At 41.0% G+C, this 22,738-nt stretch overlaps 1 protein-coding gene across 1 annotated transcript in view; it reads left to right on the forward strand.

Moving 5' to 3' along the window:
* The first annotated feature begins 2,109 nt into the window (after positions 1–2,109).
* Positions 2,110–22,738, forward strand: part of ACBD5 (acyl-CoA binding domain containing 5) — a 31,257-nt gene continuing 10,628 nt past the window's right edge. Inside the window, exons 1-8 of the mRNA XM_080339335.1 lie at positions 2,110–2,140; positions 2,349–2,531; positions 3,738–3,858; positions 5,377–5,449; positions 9,101–9,212; positions 20,351–20,488; positions 21,245–21,445; positions 22,179–22,285. Coding sequence (XP_080195461.1) covers positions 2,456–2,531; positions 3,738–3,858; positions 5,377–5,449; positions 9,101–9,212; positions 20,351–20,488; positions 21,245–21,445; positions 22,179–22,285 — 828 coding nt within the window. The 5' untranslated portion in view covers positions 2,110–2,140; positions 2,349–2,455. The remainder of the gene's footprint in view (positions 2,141–2,348; positions 2,532–3,737; positions 3,859–5,376; positions 5,450–9,100; positions 9,213–20,350; positions 20,489–21,244; positions 21,446–22,178; positions 22,286–22,738) is intronic.

The following is a 22,738-nucleotide window of genomic DNA, read 5'->3' on the forward strand; positions in this document are numbered from 1 at the left end:
AGGTAGTCAGCAGATGACAGAGAAACATCATATAAATTTGTTCCCTAAAGAATGGAGTCCAGATCCTCAGCTTGAGATGAAGCTGCAGATCCATTCCTGTATGTCTGCAACAGATGAGAGGATCTGCTTTATTACCTGTACTGCAATTTGGTTATTGTTAACCCTACATGGAAGTCACTGCAATGAGAATGCAAAACGCATGCACAGGGACAGCTAATAGCAATGCTAATTAGTATTATGTATGAGCATTTAAATTAAATAGTCATTTGTGCGAAGTTCACACACTCTCACCAGTGCTTAAAATTTGTTTCTCATTTCCTATTCCATCCTTGTCTCAGGGCATGATGGTACTGACTATTTTTGGTTATTTCAAGCGCCTCATTCTGGATCTGCAGATCTCTCACTCTCACACATCTTCAATGCAAAGAGGGAAGCTTCTGTTTCTGCACACAGCCATTAAATAGGTTGTCATTTACATCTCTTTTAAAGCCTCCTTCCAGTGAAAGTCTGGCAACATTCATTATAAAAATGCAGACTGCATTTCTCTTAAATCAATTAAAATGGCATATGTCATTATTGATTTTCTCAGGTAAATAGAATTTACATATCAGCTGGCCTCACAAGATGTCCTTAATGTTTTTATTACTTTTTTTCCAATTAACTCTTTGCATGCTCCAAGAATCCATATTTATAGAGAGCCACTTATCTTCAAACAAACACTTCCCTTTGATCTGAGCTTGTCATTTCTACCTTCATGGATTAAAAAAAAAAAGATGATAGATCTTATTACGAAGCTCACAAGAGATTTAGAAATCTAGCACTCAGAATGGAAAATTCAGAGAAATTCATGTGTAGCATTCACATGAGTGGAGCAGTGGTGTTCACAACACAGGTTCATCATTTGCCCGGCACAGGGAATCATGTTTGAACACCTCTGGCATTGTCAGCTTCTCTCCAGCAAAGCTCTCCCTGCTCCGCTGGTTGCTGAGCTTGTGGAATGTACCAGCTCAGCAAAGCAGGGGCTGATCTCCTCTAATTCCCCCTCTCTGGAGCTTTTCTTTCCCACCAGAGGGCATATACTCTGAGCAGACAACTGCCTTCAGAGGAATCTAAAACATATATTGTGTACTAGATAAACGAGCCGAATTGAATGCCAAGAGTTTGTACTCGGTTCTATTCAAAGGGGCTATTAATTCATCCTGTTGCTCACTGGGTAAATTATTCCACTTGCTACAAAAGCAGTTGGTTTAGCATACTTTTGTTTGACTTTGTGGAGCGCTGGACGCACAGTGCTTTTGAATAAGGCCATTCATTTATTTAGCTACCACGCAGGCTGGTGGTTCTGTACTGGTATTCACCTCGTCTCCAAACTCCATGGAAATAGTCACTCCCCGGGTGCCAGGCTTTTAAAATGTCATGCCTAGAGTTTTAATGCAAATAGAAGTCATTAGAGCTGTTATAAAAACGTGTGACTACAGCAGTAATTTAGGTGAATTACGTGGAAGTAGGTGTGGGCAGCAGGACGGCTGTGAGGAGGGGAGGAACACCAAAGCAGATTGCGGCAGTGCTGGGGATCTCCTGAGGATAACCGACGTCCATAAAACGGGCAAGATTTGGCATGTTCTGAAATCTTCATTATCATGCAATTGTAGCAATACAAGCAGGGAAGAGAAAGATAAGGAGAGGAGGAAAGCAGAGAGAAATAAAAAAGGAGGGGGCGGAAAGAAAAACTGAGAGAACCGTTTCCTCAGTCCACACGGGAGAAACTCCCCGGGACCTGCACTTGAGCAGCTCCTCGGGCCCAAGGACCGAACTGGCCACCCAGAGCCGCGCTGGGAGATGTGAAGGGACAGGCCGGCCCAGCGGCTCCTCCTCGCCCTCAGCTCAGACACGCTTGTGGCGAACGATGCTTTAGCATGGCCGCTATCTCCTACCCCCGCAGCAGGCGGAGGAGCAGGCGGAGGAGCAGGCGCTGAGCCGCGGCGGGGACACCTGTGAGGGCCCAGCGAGGCGGCCGAGGGGCGCGCCGGGCGGACTCCGTTTCCCGGCGTGCTCCTGGCGGCCCCGGGGCGGGGTGAGGGGCGGGACGAGACGGGCGCCGCTGTGGGAGACAACATGGGCGCCTGAAGCCGGGGCGAAGGTGGGCTGCCGGCTGGGCGGGGGGTATTGCGGGCCACGCTCGGCCTGTGGCGTGAGGCCGGTCCGAGGTGCTGGGCGGGCTGTGCTGGAGGGCTGGGGGGTCGAGGCGGCGGGCGCCGCCGGGCGCGGCAGGGGCCGGGCACCCCGCCCTGCTACCGCCGGGGGTGGCTGCGGGTGGCCCGGCGCGTCTCAGCCCCTCTCCCGTGCAGTCGGCTGCAGGCGCCGCGACGAGGGAGGCTGAGTTGAACCCGCCCCGCCGGACGCGGCCCGGTGGCCGAGCAGGAGGCGGCGGGCGGTGCGGGGACGGGACGGGGACATGGCGGAGACCGACTCCGTGCACGCCACCAGGTTCGAGGCGGCCGTGAAGGTGATCCAGAGCCTGCCCAAAAATGGTGAGTGCGGCCTGGGGCGCGGCGAGGGGAAGGCCGGAGGCATCGGCTGGGGCCTGGCTGCCTGGCCGGCACCTGCGGGGTGGGCAGGGCCGGGAGCCAGGGGTGACGAGGCCCCTCTCCTGCCGCTGCCTCGGGGGCGAGCGGCCCCAGGCACGGGCGGCGGCGCAGCGGGCCGGGGCAGCAGGGCCGCCCGGGGCTGGGTGCCCGGCAGCAGGCGAAAGCTGGAGAACCGCTTGGAAACCGCGGTCTTAGTGGTGCCACCTCCTCGCCTGAAGAAACGGCGGTTCGGGGGCTTCGGGGCCACGGCAGAAGGTTCTCCCTCAGGCGCCGGGAGGAGGGGCCGGTCAGCACCCCCGGCCGCGCTGCGGGGCGCGCTGGGGAAGGGCCTCGGCCTCCCCGAAACCCTGGGAGCGACCTGGCGGCCGCGGAGCTGCTGGCGTGAGTTGCGCTGCTGAGAGAGTTAACAGAAGAAAAAAAAAGCATCAGACCTGTATTTTGATAAGACTAAGAAAAAAATGTTGGTTATTACATATATAATTCATTCCAGTGTAGTAAAACTGGGTTTGTTGAGATGCCAACATAAAGGTCACAGTATACTTTTCCTAATGACTAGAACTGAACCTCAGAGTGTTTGATTTAATGGATTGGCTATGAACCTTCCCTGCCAGCCGTCACAGTTTCGTATTTACATTCCTTACCTCTACAAAACTGTGTTCCACAAGATAGAAGAGAAAAGGCGAAACTGTTAATGGAAGTGCTGTCAAATACCCAAAGTAAACAAAATCAATGTGGAAAGCTGTGTTTTGGGTAAAGTGACTTGCAAGATATTTTGTTTACTGGGAATTGAAACTATCCCTTTAAACCGAGTGAAAGAATTCGTGTTTTCACAGAATGTTGGGGATTGGAAAGGACCTTTATGTTACTTTTTTTTTTTTTAATTGGAATTGTGGAGTCTGACCTTTGAAGTAGTAAAGGTTATAGTCCCTTAAACTCAACCTGAAACGTGCTGTTTGTAGAGTAAATGTTGTCAGTGGTGCTGGTTCATGGTAGATAAAGTGAGGATGTTCTCCACTGACTTAAATTGTACTGCTGTGGATCAGGCTGTAACAAACTACAGGCAGTTTTCTCACAGAAATACCAAACTTGTAAAATACTTGCTAATGTCAATGATTACAATTTAATTGTGTTTTAAAATGCTTTCAATAGGTTCATTCCAGCCAACGAATGAAATGATGCTCAAGTTCTATAGCTTTTATAAGCAAGCAACTCAAGGACCCTGTAACATTCCGCGACCTGGATTTTGGGATCCAATTGGTAGATATAAATGGTAACTTTTAATGAGTTGTTGTTTTGGTTTATTTTGGTTTTGTATGCTTGAAGTGAAGATCTTTAGAAGAGTGGTGCTTGAAGAAAAAGTTTAATGAGTTTATTTCTCTTCTGAAAAAAGGAACATTCACAACCTTTGATGCTAGAATTTGTTTTCTGTCTTCTGTTCCAGCTTTCTAGCTCAGATAATTTGTAACTTCTCAGAATTGCAGGTGAAAACTTTCCCTCAGATTCTGCAGGTGGGCAGGTTTTTCTTGGGCAAGTACCATCATGGTACCTCTACAGTGTTTATCCTACGTTGTAGAATGGAATCGTAGGTGTTCTGCAGAATTAGTGATGTGGACGTGTCTGGAATTCTTCCTTCTCATGTTGTCATGGATGATGTGAGCCTGAAGTAAATAAGTGCTTATTGACAGCTGTTGATATAGCTTCCAGCTCTTGAGGAGAGATCTGGTTTACGTGCCTTTCTGGTTTGTCTGCTCAGTGACAGAGCTTCCCACTGTCTGTATTTTCCTTGTGTTTGGAAGACTTGTGATTCATCGTGTTACTAAGATCTATTTGAAAGTGCTTTGCTTATTTTAATAATGATTTGTCTGGAAGAACAAGTATTATTGCTGCCTTTATGCTCATGGTCTTCTTGGGATCTATTAAATTATTCCTTGACTTTTTGTTTGTTTGTTTGTTTTTCCTCCCTCCCCAGTTTCCCCAAGTCAGGGTGGAGGTGGAGGGGGTGTCCTTGCAGTCCTTGCAGAGGACTAGGGCGGTAGGTTTCCACTCTCCTGGTTGGTTGTAGCTGAATGTGAGCCACCAACCTTAGGGTTTTGCTCGAAGTGGGACAAATACTCTGTCAAGAGGAAGGGACAGTGTCAAATCACATGCAAGTCTGAGTAAGGAAATGTTTTATTCCAGTCTATGTTGTGACAGATTCCTTGTGCAATACTTATAAGTTTGATTGGAGTTTTCTGAGTTGGAGAGGGGGAGATTTTTTGGTTTTTTTTAAGGTCATAAGTAGCTGCTGTGGTAACTGGGGCTGATGATTAAACTACTTGCCTACTAGATTGATCTGTCCTTCCCCAATTGCTAAACTCTAAAAGGACAGATTCTTCTTGTAACCAGTTCTAACTTGCTGACAACTATTTGCAGGTGCTGGCTGAAGTGGCTGTGCCTGTTCTTTTTCTGCAGCAGAGGGTCTTAAAAAACCCACCCTAATCAAAGGGGAAATGTGTGTATCTCTTATTTGGGCTTGTTAACAACTAAACAAGATCATAGCTGGTCAGTGGGGAACTCTTCAGCCCCCAGCCTGTTCAGCTTGTTGCTTCTTTGTTGATGTACCACTGTGTGATTATCCTAGCAAATTATATATTTGGACTTCAAACGGGAAAATAGTTGTGAGTTGTTGTTGTGTTTTACTTGTATCACAGAAACTTCGGGCATTATGTAACTGACCTACTTAAGGCCAGGCTGAAAAAGTGCAGTAGGCCTTGAAGATACTAAAGATGTATGTGGCTTTCTTTCCTAGGGATGCTTGGAGTGCGTTGGGAGACATGTCCAAAGAAGAAGCCATGATAGCTTATGTTGAAGAAATGAAAAAGGTAAGTTTACTAATGAACAAAGTAAGTTTACTAGAACAAATGTTCCGGAAATAAATTAGGGAACACGAGGAGGTTCTTGCTGATTACTGCTGTCAAAGCTCCGAATGAGTTATTCCTCATGTGAACTGTTACATTTCACTACTATGCTGTTTGGCCTGTGGGGAGAATAAAATTATGTAGTTCCTTCCAAAGCTATAGAATTTGGGTTGTTTTCAGAGAAACATGAGAGCTCTAGCTGATATGCTTAAATGGCAGAGCTGAAGAAGGTGAATTATTGAAATAATGGTAAAGGGGAAAGTTGGGAAAACAGCAGAACTTAAAAGTACAACAGAGAAAGGCAGACTTACTGCAAACTGCCTCAGTTCTCAGAGTTGAGATAAGCGATCCTTGTATTGGAAAGGGAAGAAAACAGCCCTCCAGGAGGACTTCAGGAGCAAGTGTCTCACTCTCGTGGCTGGAGACATGAGTGTAATCAAATAGGTAAACTTAATTGATTTTTCAAGAACTAAGCAACCTGCATTTTCTGTACTTGTTATGAAAATATTTCCTCTATGTTACAGTTGCAGTCAGTTAGAATTGAGTAATTGTCTTTTGTGGAATAGATGTGTAACTTATAAACCACTGTAGTTACTGTATTAAGCAAGAATTGCTGCATTAACTAAAGTAAACATTCCGAATTAAAGTTGCTTGTGTTTTATTAACTAATCCTTTTCACTGAAGCTCTTCTAGGTGGCCTTTCCAGTTTAAAGATTACAATTATACTTTAATCCAGATTGACAGTAAATAATGTATTGTTATAACGAGATTAACATCAAGGAGGGAAAACACAAGTTCTATAAGTTCCACTCCGAATATACTTGCTTTTCTCCTAGGCCGCTATCTTGATATTGAACTTTTTATGTGTTTAGTGATGAACACAACAAAAACTCTTACTCGTTAAGGAGCTTGAGTCTGACTACTGTTCTTTTTCCTATCTGTAATTTTGTTAATTTAGATCCTGCTGGTATTACTCTAGCTGCTTTAAAATGAAAAATAAACAACTTCAGAAAACACAGGAAGCCAAATATTATTAATTTGGTCAAAAATCCTGCTAAATTTTAATAATTCCTTTTAAATGTGTACTGCAAGATTTAGTGCTTCATTTCAAATCTTGGATTCAAAATGTGTTAGTACTTCAGTAGAGTACTTTTTTTTAATGTAGTAATTGGTTTGTTCAGGACACTAAAAGTAAATGAAACTGCAGTGTTCTCAAAAAACCCTAGTAAGCCTCCTCTGAGGAAGTCCACTTGACCCAAATAAAGCGCGAATGTTCTGCCGCTGTCCAGATTACATGTAGGGATTGGAGAGCAAATGCCTTCTTGCCTTGCTCAGCTTTGAAGCTGGGAAATCTGTGTACCCTGCTGTGGTGCTGTTTCAGCTCTTGCATTTGAAATACCAGCTTCAGCTTTTCCAACCTGATTGGTTCTACTTGAAATGGCAATGCAAGTGCATTTCAAATGGATCCATGGGGTTGTTCAATCAGCATATACTGCACTAATCCTTGTGGTGTTACTGTGGGCATTCTGCTGTTGCACAGGTAACCATGTCTAAGGGAGGCAAAAAAACACCTGTATACTGGTGTCACAGGGCTGTGTTCCGCCCCTGCTACCTGGGGCGTGTCCCTGGCATTTGCACACTGTGTTTATGACCCTATCACAAGATACTTTCACTGTAAACTTGTTTGCTTTTCTTCCCCTCTTCATATGGTAGCCTTGAAAATCGCAGCTGTTGAGGAGTGTGTCTGGATGATGTTTTGAAGTGGTTGTGGGAAATGACCAAACACATCTTAGTCTTAAATTAACCTTAAACAACATGCACCTGAGCTAGGATTCATCTTAGTTATCTTCAAAGTAGCATTTCTGAAGTTTTATATTGCAATTCTGTTTAAACTAGTTTACACTTCAGATATATTGTTTTGTTATATTAGAAATAACTGATATTTTAGAATAAGTAAGTGTTAACACTTTGTGATGTTTCTAATTTAAAATGAGTCTTCCTATATTAATTGTCTAGCATCCAAAGAAAACAATGATTCAGGGTACATAAGTTAATTTCCACTTTCAAATTTGAAGATTGCATATTATGCTTAGTGGCTATAAAAGTAAGCAATATATTTTGTTTGCGGAAGTATTTTCTCTTTTCTTGCTGACAATTAACAGCTCTAACAAACTGTGTGGTAAGCTTCTAATAATGACTCCAAGTTTCAGACAGTATACTGAGGTCTGTTTAGAATGTGCAGACATCATACACATGCACGTATGAGAGTTTACAGTGCAGACTATAGAAGTAAATACATAGCAAATACAAGTGTTATTCTAGAATAGGTTTGTTTCTCTCAATGCTATTGAAGCTAAAAATAAATAAAAAATATCACAGAACTGCCCTGTCTTTGCTTCATACCCACCTCTGTTTTCTGAGCACTGACCATTTCTCTCTAACACACACAGAATGGATTATATAGGCTGGACAGATCAGAAGTGGCAATGAAACTGCAGTTTGACAGGATTGTTGTCTCTTGGTATCCTTGATTGGTTTGCAAGTGTTGACTTGTTACCTGCTGGCCTGCCTGGAGCTCCTACTTTGTGCAGTAATGCTGTAGCTTTTGCTTCTGCTGCTTAGTGACGTGCTTGGTGCCTTTGAGCAGCATGTTCTGTGGCGACTTGTACCTCCAACTGTTGCTTTCTTGCTGCACTTCTTGGGGAGGAGGTAAAGTGTAGCCGTTAGCTTGCTTCTACCTGAGTCTTCCTGTATCTATTACCTCTTTTAAAAAATAATAATAATAATAAAAAAGAAGAGGGTGAAGGAAGAACAAAGCTGTCAGCATAAGTCTTGGCTGAAATGGCTTAAACTACAATGGAAAAATAATATCACATGCTTTTAAAATAATATTCAGTCATTAAATATCTTCTGTTTAATCTGTTTTAGACTTAAGATTTTGTGTTCCTATTGGATAACCAAAGGTATTTGGTTTGTAATTTAAAATCAATAAACTTTTTTCAAAGGAAGAGCTTCAAATGACTTTAAGAGCAGAACCTGGTTCTAGTTTGCTGCTCTTCTGGCTTTGTACTGTCCCGGTTTTGCTGTATTCTGTCAGTTTTGTTGTTTGGGTTTAGATGGAACCAGTAGGGCACTTCTGATCTGGTCCTTACATTCCATTGGAGATGCCAGAGTTTGGCAAATATGAAGAATCCTCTAAGAAAAAAAAGCATTTTGGTTTCATTTTCTCAGTGGGAAGACTTGTCTATAAAATAAATTGTGTCAGATGACAGCAGCCTGTTGAACTTTGAGTTGGTTTAGTTTGAAATTGCTGAAATAATGGATTCCAAGGTCTACTAATGCTGTGCTGAGGCTGTCCTTCCGTGGTGGCAAATGCATGAGCTCTCCCTTCTCTTAACCTAAAAAAAAATTAATACAGCCAATTAAGATTCTTGTTTGGTAGATCAGTTTTATGTTGTTTACCTTTAATTAAAAAGAGTAAAATATGAGAATGACATGTTAAGTGATGTGTTAGAATGTTACTGAGTTTTACAATGACCAGCAGTTTCTAAAATGAGTTGAATGTATCATTGAAATGCTGTTTCATAAGATGCTCCATATTTTGGACTTGTACAGATTCTTGAGAGTATGCCAATGACGGACAAAGTTGAAGAATTACTACAAGTAATAGGCCCGTTCTATGAAATAGTAGAAGATAAAAAGAACAGAGGATCTGACCTAACCTCAGGTTCGGACAAGTAACTTCCTTTATACTACTAATAACCACAACTCCAGATTTTTTGGGCTTGATATCTGTAAATGATTTTAAAGCTAAACGTTGCGTCTTTCTGTTCATTCTCTTTACCATATGGCAGTTCAAATGGAGAAAGTCTCTAAGTATTTGGAAGGTAGGAATAATAAATTATCTCTAAGTCCATCCTTTCCATTGTTTTGTTGCTGTAGTAATGTCCTGCTAACCCTTATGACTTCTGGGCTTGCCACTTTGTTAGGCTGGATTTTGTTTTATTTTGCTTCTGAGGTACAAAACAAAATTTGACCCAGGAAGTTTTGTATTTAGTCCGTGTCTACAGGCTTTTTGAGCAGCTGAAGCAAGCCTCTTCCTCAAAAAAGAGTATTTAAAACAAACACCCTCTCCAACTAAACATAGTTTCTGCTTTTCCATTAATAAAAGGAACATCTCTTTGAAATGTGTACTGCTACATCCTGATGTAGCTGTGGATTTCAAACTGCACGCATAGCTGGTAATCCAGATCTGTCATCTGATTAAAAAATCCACAATCAAACCCCATAACTCCATCTTTTTTTAATCATAGTTTCTCTAATACATACAGAGTATAAGATGAGTTCATGAAACCTGCAAGTGAAGTTTTCTGAGGCTCAACTTCATGAAGGGCATATCTATTTAAACATCATAAATCTCTGACAAGTGGCAAACCTAGTGGTGTCATAGCTGCATAAAAATCAGTGTGCTGATTTTTATTTAGCAATACCATTGTGAGAACATCTTTATAATAACAGTTATTATGTTACAGGTAATGTGTTCATAATGTTGTAATATAAGGCTTACAGTTATTTAAATCTGGCTTAAAATTTTAATTAAAAATTGAAATGCAACAGGGGAAAACTTGAAACAGTTTTTAAAAACCAAACCATGTCACAAATGAGTTGTTTTAATGTGTTTAAGAAGTAGGAGTCAGTTGGTTAAGTTGCCTTTTGTATGTGCAGTTTTTTTCCCCACCTTAAAGGAACATAGTTTTGATTTTGCTTTTGGTATCAAGTCTCAAGGAAACAGAAATAGCTTTTCATTGTTTTTGAGGAAAGGAAATGGTAGAAGTTTTTAAATGGCCGCTTTGAAAGCTATGTGACTTTTTTCTCAACTAAAATTTGTTTGCTTCATGTCTGGGACTTAATGAGCTTGCAAGACAGCTGGATTGACAGACAAGTTTGTGAAAGTATCAGTAGATTCAGGTCAGTGATCTGTGTAATAAGGATTTACTTAGTGTGGTGTCTGGCATAGTGCCAAAAGCCACCACTTAGTGACTTATTTACACAAACAGAATCGCAGAAGTTAAACCTAACAAATTTTGCATACTTTTTTTTTTAAAGAGGCAGCTTAAACGTAAGGCAGTGTAAGTAAAACAGAATAGCAAATTTCAGCTTTATCTTGTTCCGTCAGTGTTACAATAAATCTGGTGATGTGTCATCCTTCATACAGTTTAGAGCTCCAACACCTCATTATGCCATGGTGAATTAAGACAAAACTTTCACAGTGTCCATTGTATATTCTAACTTTACCATTCGACTTAAGACTTTGAAGCACTTTCTTCAGCACTCTTGGCATTTCCCCAATTAAAAGTGAAGCTGAAAATAATTATTGTTTACACTACAGGTCTCAAAATTTTTCACACAAGTATGGAAGCATGAAGTACCTTCAGTCTTCCAGATACACGTTAAAGAATAAAACCAATCTGCCCAAGTCTGTGTTTGAGATGGTGTAGATACTCTCTGTGGCTTCTGTTGTGGAAGGTGGTTTATCCTGGGTGGGCAATTGGTATGTTCTGGAAACTGAGGCTCATCTCTTGCTTCATATTGTATTCTTTCCATCTTCTGGCCCATTCTGTTCTGTGTTCACCTTTCATCCTTCTTCATCAGATTTTAGTCTGTATGAAGGTAATTGTCTAATTGTTTAAGAATTGCATGGCACTTCCTCAAAATCAAGAGTATTCTTGAATTAGTTGAAGAGATTGTTTGGTGGTTTAGTGTACCTTGGCTGTGGCTGGTGTATTGTCTCTAGTAGATACACTTCAACAGAAAAGTGTAGCCTTTTAAAATTTAATTTCTACTCATTGTGGTTTCATTGAAAATGTTAAATATAAACCATTGAAATACTGTCTACCTGAATCAGTAGAGCTTGTGGCTCTCCTTAATGAATAACACCAAAACCTGACATGCCAGCATTAAAGTGACTTATAACATCTGCTAGACAACGAGGACAAACTTGCTGGATCTGTGGGTTACAAATATCCAGACTTGGATGACTTGGTAATGGAAGGAAAACAGAGAATTCCCTCCAGTAGGCTGAGCAAATCTGAGGGGTATTTCAAAAGCCTGTAACCCAGGTAATTTTTTGAAAGCTCATCTTGCAGCTGTGTGTGAAGCTTAGGTTCTCTGCAAAGTTCAGTCAGTAGTCTCTTTCTGACAGGCATGAAGTGTCTTTTTACAGAAAAAAAATAATTGAATTATTTTCAGGTAAATAAAATACTAGACATCAAAGAAGTATGCAGGCTCTTAGGCATCATAGTGCTGCAGAAGAGGGAGGTGTTACAGAAGGACCCTTTTGTTTGTAGCTGCTGGAAGAGTAGAGGGAGGACTGTCAGGTAAGGTGAGGAGGTGCTTTAGAAGAGCAACCTTTTGATGTTTTGCACTTGCTAAGAAACACACAAGAATTCGATGTCCAAGCCAATGCTAAAAAGGCAGAGAATTTTCAAAAGACTATTGCTCAGTGAATTAGAAACTTTCAGAATGGGCATTCAAGCTTTCTTGTTATATCTGAAGAAGCCAAAGGTAGGCTAGAATTGGCACCCTGCTGATCTGATACTTGGTGAAGTATTGAGAGTTTCAGAGCCAACTCATCTCTCTGAATGTTTCCTTGAGAATATTTGTGGATATTTTCTTAATTCTGAATGCAAGTTAGTCCAAAGTGGGGCGAGAAAATCCATGCCTGACAGGCCCACACTAAGTTATTTCAACAACTAAACAAAGTATCTGGAAATTATTCACAAGTTCTTCAGTAGAATTTTCCTGTGTATTCTCTCTGCTTTGTGACAAGGCATTTCATCTGTTTTAAATCCTACAAATAAAGATGACCATTTGCTTTTATGCTGAGTAATAGTACTCTTTGTAAACCTTTGTGAAGACTGAATGTTGCCTCCGGTAATGACAGGTTATGCACTGTGGAGACTGTGGAAAGATTCAGTGTTTTAATATTCCTAACCTTTGTCATCCTGCTGAGTGTTTCTCTTCTGAAAAGTGTGCTTCCAGCTGTGTTGCAGTTGGACCAAATGGAGCCCTATTGAAGGCAAGTGACTCGTCCTGCTGAATGTGCTGCTTTGGGCAGTGCTGGTTGCACTGGAGCATCTTTGTGCCAGGAGCCCATACAGGGCACTGCTTCAGCAGCAGCTGGAGTGAATGGCACAACTTGTCCTGGCTCACAGGCAGATACAGCTATTTAACAATTTCCTCAGTTTCTTCCTGCATTGGATATGGGAGCCAGGTTTAAAAGATGGTGTTCACAGAGGTCTGTGTGCTTTTGGAACAAGCAAATACATGTAGACACTGCTATTTCAAATGCAGTAGTTAGCACGGGACATAAGTAAGCTTCAAGGGAAGGACTGCACTTGGAGAAAGTGAACCTGCTCTTAATTACTACTTTCTGGTTAGCAACACACTTCCTCTTAAAATGCAATATATCTTCCAACTGTGCTTCTGTAGAATGTATATGATTAGTTTCTCTTTTCAAGTAGTTTTATCTTCTTGAAGAGCTTCTCATGTTATTTTCAACGTCTTTGCTTTGTAATGGAGTATTTGGCGACGCTCTTCCTGCTTGTGTGTGGGTCTCTTCTGTGAAACACCTTCTGTTTGCTTCATAAGCTCACTTTTTCATTTCTTTTTGACTTCAAAGATATTTGCTAAACTGATTTCCTTCCTTCTCCTTCCTCTCTTATTCACTATGATTTTTGAGGAATTCAGTGGCTGAGAATCTTCTTAATGCTTTGTAAGAAAAGAGCCTAAATCTCTGTTACTCTGAAGTTGCTGTCCTTTAGAAGGCTATGTTGGATGGGTGGCAGCACCAAAGCTAAGAGGTGCATAAAGGCAGGGCAAGCATGGGGCAAGAGAACCTGGTGGGTGGGTGAGTGAGAGCAGTTTTAAAAATTCCCTGCTCTAAACTTTTTTTTTCCTCTTTTAGTTTCCAGTGATAAGCTAACAGCTGTAATCAAGGTTACAGAGTAATTTCGGGGAGGCCAGTGGGAAATTTACTTTACAAGTACTTTGTTAATATCTCAGTAGTTTAATAGTTAACCTTCAGAGCATCTAGAACATTCTTTGCAGTATTTACTGCAGGATGGGATTACTATAGGATTAAGGGCTGGGCCAGCAAGTGCCAAAGTCAGTGGAGAGTCTCAATGAGATGTGAATCAGTCTCAACAGGCTGTGGCTTGTCCTGTTGCCACATACATACACCTGCTCCGGGCTTTCCAGTTCAGATATGAGCCTCCTTGGTGATTTGACTTAAAACTGATGGTTTTATGCCAGTGCTATCTCACAATGTTGGAAATTAGGGCAGAGCATCAGTTTAGCTCAAGCCTGAGGATATCAACAGCTCCTGCCATACAGAGTAGAAGAGAATTTATCACCACTGGGTGAGCGGCAGGGTATCCAAACGTGAAAATGTAAGAATAAAAGTTGTTCCTTTCTAAGTGGAGGGAGCTACGAGAAGCTTTCTTCCATGAAAAGAAAAGCCTGGCTGTAATCTGCTTTGTGCCAGATTCAGTGAACAGTAAGAGTTTCTGTGTATAATTGGTCATTCGACCTGTGTTTTTTTTCTTCCAACCAGACAACAGTTCACTGCAAAAGTGAAAGGTAGTTGTCAAAAGCTGTTCAGGTTGAGAATCTAGCAGATGTGCCTACTTGCTATAAAATGTTGATGTCTTACTTTTTAGAGGTCTCAATTGTAGTTAAGATCTTGTGTTGAGAGAACCAAAATCCAGATTTCTCACAGCTCTGTTCTACAAAGAAGTAGTGGACAGAAGTATGGGAGGCTGGGGGAGAACAGATGTAGGTAGTCAAACCTTGACTGCTCTCAGAAAAACAAAACCTGCCCAGTGGGCATGGGCTGGTGTTATATGTATAACTTTACTATAGCAGAAATAATTACTTACTCAGCCTCTAAGGTGTATGGAAAAACCATCTGTGCTATCTGTGAGGCTGTGTTTATTATGGGCATTGTAAAAGGCTGTTTCAACAGTTAGGCTTGGAATAGGTGCAGGAGAATATAATCTTAATGTTATTCCCTGTGTCTTTTTTTTTTTTTTTTTGTACAGGGCAAAACAATTTTCAATTCAGGCTACAATGTTATAGAACAGAGTGTCTGAACTATGGGTGACTCAGCAATGTGGTTTTCTGTTGCTTTCAAGCATAATTCAGTTTTCTTTATGGGGTTCTGAGTTCACAATTTTCATGTTTTGTGTTTTCTGGGACAAAACTCAAGAGCATAATATTCCTCTCTTCTTGCCACACAAAGTAAAAGTTCCAAATGTTGATTGTATCTCTTCCATACAGAAGAGATCTTAGCGAGTCCTGCTCATTGTCACAGAGGGAAGTAGTACCAGACATGGGGCCATCTTGGATCCTGGAATGATCTTGCTATTTCTTCCAAGTTACTATAAATATCTAAGCAGCAGCTATTTTTAGTGTTCGTTCTCACACGTGATTGCTGCCTATGGTGTTGGCAGTAAGTTGGCAAAGCCTGGCTCTGCTGGTCTCACTCACAGGCACTGTGTAACTGAGCTGCATGTGCTTGGTGCCCCGTACTCTGGGTGTCTGGTGGCCTTGGTGGAACTACCTGCTGGTGCTGGGAATGCCTGCAGGGCAGCTGCCCTTGGTCAGGAAATCCCAGGCAGGTTGTCTCTGCTGGCAGAAGGCTCAGGGGTCACAGGGAGGAGGGAAATATATCAAAGTCAACACAAAAACTTGGTAACCTTGTTGATACAGAAAGTATTCTGAAAATCTAAGGGAACAGGTACTGGTGATATGAATGGAGATGAAAAACTCCATAGATATTGAAAAGCAAAGTGTGAAGGTACAGGATGAATAGTCAGCAATCCTGAATACCATGCTTACAAGTTAATATAAATGTTTAAGAAGCTGCTATTGTCTGTGTTTGTTCTTATCCACAAACAATTGGTTTGATATTTACAAATTGTAAATAAAGACATTTTTTATTAAATGGCTTTTTTGAACTACAGTGGCATCTCTTTGAGTGTAGCAGCTTGAAAAGCACATAAGCTGACAAAACAAGGCTGTAGTCTCTTGGAGTATATCGAAAGAAAAATAAAAAGGAGGAGAGGTTATTTTTCTCTGTTACAGTCAAGTTTTGGAAGACTAAAGAACAAAAAAGGAAAACTGTACAGAGGAAGATTGAGCTTCTATGATCTATGTGCTCAGGGAATACATTTTTCAGAGCACTTACACTTAATCCACTTAAAATTAAGTGATAAAACAGTAGTAGTTAAAGTAAGGAATTTTCTGTTTCAATTTTTGACAGACCCCTCTAAAATATCTTTTTATTTGTGATGTCAGCTTGTTTGTAGAACAGATGTTACAAAGAAGGCTTGGCCCTTGGAAATGTTCTTTGTAGTGTGCTATATTGAAAAGAATGGAAGGAAATGAGGGTATAGAAGCTCTTCTTCTAGCTAAAGAGCTTATTGCTCCCAGATGCTCACACAGAATCCTAGAATAGTTTGGGTTAGAGGGGACCTTCAAAGCTCATCTAGTTCAACCCCTGCAGTGAGCAGGGACATCTTCAATTAGATCAGGTTGCTCAGAGCCCCGTCCAGCCTGGCCTTGAATGTTTCCAGGGATGGGACATCTACCACCTCTCTGGGCAACCTGGGCCAGTGTTTCACCACCCTCATTGTAAATAATTTCTTCCTCATGTCTGGCCTGAATCTCCCCAGTTTAGTTTTAAACCATCACCCCTTGTTCTATTGCTACAGGCCCTGCTAAAAAGTCTGTCCCCATCTTTCTTATAGGCCAAATTTAAGTATGGAAAGGCCACAATATGGTCTTCCTGGAACCTTCTCTTCTCCAGGCTGAGCAACCCCAACTCTCAGCCTGTCCTCATAGGAGAGGTGTTCCAGCCCTCCGATCATTTTTGTGGTCCCCTCTGGCTTCTCTCCAACAGGCCCATGTCTTTCCTGTGCTGAGGGCTCCAGAGCTGGATGCAGGACTCCAGGTGGGGTCTGAGTGGAGCAGAGGGGCAGAATCACCTCTCTCGACCTGCTGGCCATGCTCCTTTTGATGCAGCTCAGGATGCGATCGGCATTCTGGGCTACAAGTGCACATTGCCCCAAGTCCTTCTCTGCAGGGCTGCTCTCAATCCCTTCATCCCCCAGCCTTTATTGATACCAGGTTTTGCCCCAGCCCAGGTGCAGGACCTTGTTCTTGACCTTGTTGAGCCTCAAGAGGTTCACGTGGGCCCACTTCTCAAGCTTGTTGAGCATATACCCCTCCTTCTCACCATGCTCACTCCTTGCAGTATGGGAATGCATCAGTTTCAAAAACGAGGTGGAGATTTGTGCAATGAAGTGTGTTGGAAAGGGTGAAACGTGGTTGTGTAATCTTGGAATTGAAGGAGGGAGCTTATGTGGATCAGTAGCAAGCACGAAACGTCCAGCTGTCATGGCAAGCAAAGAATTCTAATTACCTGATTGTCAAAACAATTTTGTATAGCCTATAATTCTCTCTGAGACTTTAAAATTTTGATGGAGCTTGAGTCTACTTAAACTTAAGAGTGCAAATAGATGGGCATAGAAGCTTATAATAAGTGTAGGTTCTGGAAGTCTTTTAGTGGCTAAGATGTTGCTACTATTGAACAGATAGTAAAATTATAGCATTTTGCAAAAGCACATCATTTTTTATTGAATGGTGAGGGTGCACATAGCTAGTAAAATGTTTTCTGATGTTTCATCTGCAGTTGTAGAGTGTTTCCTGATCACTGGTATTTGCAGAGAATGAAAGAGGCTGTAGGACTTGTGTGAGGCTACTGTTTTGTGCTAAGCCAAACATCACTACAGCTCCAGCAGTGCATGTTAATTTTATATAGGAATTATGTGCCTGTTCAGAAAACCAAAAATACAAAGCATTTTTAAAAAACCTGCTAGGCTAGGTTTTCTTTTTAAAATTACCCTCGAGCTGAGGCAGATCCACAGAGGCATTTAAGCTCCTAACTCCCATCCAAGTAACAAAAATTGCCTGGAGATATGTAGGGAGTTAGAAATTGAATACATACTTTTGAGAAACTTGTCTCTGTTATACAGGTCATTGAAAATAATTGTAGTGCTGCCTTTAAAGAAATACATTTAGAATCTCTCTCCGGAAATCTCTTAATAGAACTGGCACAACAAACATCTACTGAAAGCTTGTAGAGAGGCTGTGTCTGTTCTTCACATCCTTTCCACCTCACGGTTTTCTTTTGTTAAATCATTCCGTTTGCACATTGTCACTGCTACACAGTTCTTACTATATAGCATTTAAGAAAAGCAGTCCAGGCTTTTACGGTATAATATAACTCCTTGTACAGCTACAGAACAGTACAGCTTTGATTTAGAAAACTCTCTCACAAATCTCACAGTTTGGTGTTGTAGGCAGTGAGATGAAAACAAGCCAAGAGGGATTCTGTAGTATCTGAACGAGGGCAACAGAAAAAGCTACCAACATTTTGCGTGCAGTTGAAGTGGGTGCATGGAAAGAACAAAGGGGCGGGTGGGATTAGCACAGAGTAAATAAAGTTTTAAAAGCTTGCTTGGCTCTTACCATCATATTAAAAGATACATTCCTGGGGAAGTAGCCGTTAACCCGTTGGGGATGGACCAGGTGAGCAGGGCCGTGTAAGGGTTCTGAGGCAAAGCACATGATTAAGCATTGTATTTCAAGTGGCCAAAACTCTGTACAATGCTGTGTGCTTCAGAGTCTGCACCAAAGCAATGCCTCTGTATGGTCTTGAGGAGCATTGTTGCTAAGAATGGCTTTGTGGAAGAAATACAGTTTTGATGGGTTTCACTTATTCAGGTGTCCTATGGCACAGTAACATAAATCTATTACTGTTGATACTTTATCTGAATTCCACCTCCTTATTTAAATATATGAGATGTATCACTTGGAAGTTTCTCCAAACGAATAATCTCCTCACTGAAATTAAGAGAGAACATGCTTGAGTGTTCAAAGGCCTTCCTCTCAAAAAGAAAAAAAACAAATCTTAAGAAAAAAGCTTATGGTATAGGTGGGGCTTTTTACACTATGTTTGGCAGGGTGAGGAGGTTGACAGAGTTAGTTCGCCTTCTTTCACAGCTCCTGGTCTTGTTGTTCCTATTTGTTCCCATGACTGGGTTGGACGTGTGGGTGACTGTGTCCCAACACCCTTTTGTTTCAGAGGGAAGGGTGGTGCCCACCTTATGGTGCCAAGGGAGATGTGTCTGTGCTTAATGCTTGTGCTGAGAGGACTTAACTGATATCTTCCTCACACTACTGCTGCTCAGAAAACATCTCCAGAATTGGGTTTCACAATAAATGAGACATGCTTATGCAAAATAAACTGGGAAGGTGTTGGGATTTTTATTTTGTGAAACAAATTCCTTTGCAAATACAAGGTGTTCTTCAGTGAGAATGAGCATGTGTTTGATGATGTTCTTGTAGTCTACAAGACAGACAATAGCTTTTCCAGTTCTCTTTTTACAATAAGGAGGCACTTTTCAAATGAAAGTTGGATTAAACTAATCCAAAATCGTGAGGGTGTCCACAGAAAACTTTCTTGCCCTAAAACTAAGGTGAACAGTATATGTAAGATATTCATTATTTCTATACCAAAAGTTATTTTGTCTTTTTTTTTTGAACCTGGAGGAATGTGGGAAGGCTCTTCATTGTAAGATTAAAGCAGAAACCCTCTAGCTCTAAATCAGCATGCAGCAAAGAAAGTAGTGGAGCTGGTTTGGCAACTCCAGTATAATTGAATGTTATTTTGCTGCTTAATGTTAAGCCTAAATGTAAGAATTAATCTTTCAAGGTTCTGACAAGGGAATGTAGAAGTTATGCAAATGGAACGCTGTGGTGACAGTTAAGACAGAATTCAGCCTTGGAGTCAACATGTAAACGGTGCGAGTGTCTCGCAGAAACTCTCCTCTCTTTGTACCTTAATCACTCTGCCCTAACAGGAGGCTTAAGTGATCATCAGGATGTATTTAACCATATAGTTTTTACCAGAGGTGGTAGAATTGTTCCTTAAATTCTCCATATATTTTAAGAATCTTTACCTTGCAATTCTTTGTACAAAGTGAATTGTGATCCTTGGAGTAATCAAAGATGTGGAGAACAAGGATTTAGCAGTTCCTTTGTCTATTTCAAGATTAAAAAGAATATTTATGTAATTAGACATGCAAACAAGTGCTCAACGTATTTATTTCATCATCTTTTTCCCTGAAATCAGAGAATTTATTTCCATATGCCCTTTGCTAGATAAAGATCTGTACAAACTTGAGTCTTCTTACCACATCTTGCATCTGCTTAAATTGCTGCAGGAGAGGATGCATGGGATATTGTATTTACCATCTTCAGAATCCTGTTGCTCACATTAAACAGAATGTTTCTAAATTTGCCTTTGAACTGAGAGCCATTTTGAAGCATTTCAGCCTAAAAGGGAACTTCTATAAAAACTTTGACATCTGGGTTTAGCAGATGATGGCCACATGTATCCTTGATAACAGATTACTGCAGCCGTACCATAAATATGGGTAGTAAGTGGAGCTGGTCTGAGACTTGGTAGTGGAAGTGGCCTGCTGTCCCCTGCCAGCAGCCTTCCTCAGAATCGCTGAGAATCTCTTCAGCAGCGGTCAGGTGCTTTGTGTTGAGCCACAGAAGAGAAACATTAAACTAATTAAGAAGGAGCTTACAGAAATAAAGCTGGCATTATTCGGTACATTTTCTAATATGGAAATACTGTTGTAGAACTACTAGTAGTTTGGGGTGGGGGAGGGTTGTATGTTTGCTTCTTTTAATAGAAATCTTTTTTTCCCTCCTTGGATTTTTTCTCAGACCTTAGTAATGTCATGCATTCCACTCCAAATATAAAGGCTGTGAATGGAAAAGCTGAAAGTAGTGATAGCGGAGCAGAATCGGAAGAAGAAGGGCTGCGTGAAGAGGAGGAAAAAGAATTGCAGCTAAATGGAAGTGGTATGTTTTCTGCACTTGGACAATTGTTTCTTTCAAAGTTATTCTTAACCACCTGGCAGAAAATCCCAAAGGATCGGGAATGCTGTACTTCTTCAGGAGAATTGAATGCAAATACACATCGATGTGTGTGTGAAGAATGGCAGTGTCTCTACCTGGGTTATAAGATTGAGAACTAGTACAAATTTTGAGCTATGCCATACAATTTTTGACTTGGCTAGGAAGGTCTGTCAGTAGGCTAGCTAAAAGTCTATATGCTGTATTGTTTTGGTTTTGTTGCCAGTGCTGTTAGTAAGATCTCTGAATAGCTATGTGAGCTGCAAGAGTAGAACTGAAAATAACTTTCTTTTTTCTTCAGAGAAAATAAAACGGAACTTTCAGTGAGATTTGTTTAGAGACTCCACAAAGAGTCTTGAGAAATACCAGCATCAAGTGAAAAACAAATGAAATTACATATTTAGAATTCTGTACAGGTTTTTTTCCTCCAAGGACATTAGGATAATGATTTAATTTATCAGAGAGACCTGCTTGGATTTGCTTATGTTTTAAATATCATCTGCTCTTTATGAAAATTAAATTTTATATTTACACTTTTGCAGGGATTGTTTTGTTCTTGTAAAATGTGAATCTAAGAGCATTTATACATTTTGTTCTGCAGATACATTATACTTGCTGTCCATTAGAAACTTAGCTACTTGAAGAAATAGGTTTTTTAAGTGCGTAGTTTTCTATTTGCAAGGTTTTCTTGTTCTTTTACAGACTATAAGAGTGTGAAACCAGAATCAGCAGCTGCTAAGGATTTGGAAAGTATTGTTACCAATGGCTGTTACAAAGACGGCTTCATCCCAGATCTGCAGAATGACATCCAGACCAAATCTGCCCTGAATGGCTTGAACCCAGAGGAAGAAATAAAGAAAACAGAGCCAAGCCCAGAAGTAGCTAATAACAGTGCTTCCCAAGGTATTGTCCTTGCAAGACCATGCTTTCATGTGCACATGTTTTTCTTGGTGAATATTTATTTTCTAGAAAGCTTAATGCTGGGATTCAGAGATGAGCAATGGTGTCTTTCAGTTGTAGAAACCTGAAGAAAGAATACTCAAAATAAAATCCCAAATTTAATACCAGGTTAAAATACGGCTTTCTTTTAGGATCTTCTATCGAAAGAGACACGAATTCAGCGACAGCGAGGCCCAAAACCACAGAAATGCAATTGTTTTCTTTTAAATCATTATACTATCTATGCAAATACTGTTTGCCCTTGAAAGCGAATTCATAGTGAAATGAAAATCATTAATATCTTATTTGTCATTCTGAAAGGCTTAATATGTTATAAGTACCAGTTTGTTGAAACTAGTATTTTTAAGTTTGTAATTTCAAAACTGATAGATAACTTTAGGCAAAACTGCTTTAATCTGAGTTTAGGAAGGAGACTGTAATGAACAAGGTAAAATTAAAATTATCAACTTACGATGCAGAAATGCCAATATGAGATATAGTTTTCCCATTAGTAAAAGTTCTATAAAATTCCTATATTAGTATAACCTCTTTATGCAGAATCTAGCTTTAAGATGACAACCGTAAATAAAAGGGGCATGAGTTGAAGCTCACCTAGACATTTTAACTCATTGCTTTACTCTTTGCCAGGGTTGACTCACATTTCCAAAGCACGTGTGCGTGTCTCCTTTCCATACAGGTGCAAATGAAGAGAATACTGAAGAGGCCTCAGCAACTCAGCACTTAACCAGTGACTCAGACAGCGAAGTTTATTGTGACTCTATGGAGCAACTTGGCCTAGAAGAGGTAGGGGTTCTTCTAAGCCTTAGCAGGTGGCCTGGAGGCTGGTGCCTCAAAGTGGCCTTGGTTTGAAGAAGAGGGAGATGACAATGATTTCTGAGTTCTCTTGCACTTCTTCAGCCCTAATGTACATCTCTGACTTCCATATAAAAGGTGGACAACAACTGTGCTGGCTCAGCTTTGACTGAATTTGTGCTCCTGCTCATGGTATTAACTGTAGTCTTAGTTGATGTATGGGCTTGGACCTCCTTCAGGGGAATTTGTAGGTTCTACTCAAGCACCTGGTTTCCTGATTCTGGGGAGGAATATATGAATGATGCATGGGATCAGAAAGACCAGTAAGCTCTCTAATATTGCATCGTTCTCTTGTCTAGCGATTTCCTGAGGATCTAGAGAATTCCTTTTAGCAAATCAAAATTTTACTCAGTAATGAAGCGCGTTAGCAAAGGCGATTTGGCT

Source organism: Nesoenas mayeri, assembly GCF_963082525.1.
Source record: "Nesoenas mayeri genome assembly, chromosome: 2".
NCBI lineage: Eukaryota > Metazoa > Chordata > Aves > Columbiformes > Columbidae > Nesoenas > Nesoenas mayeri.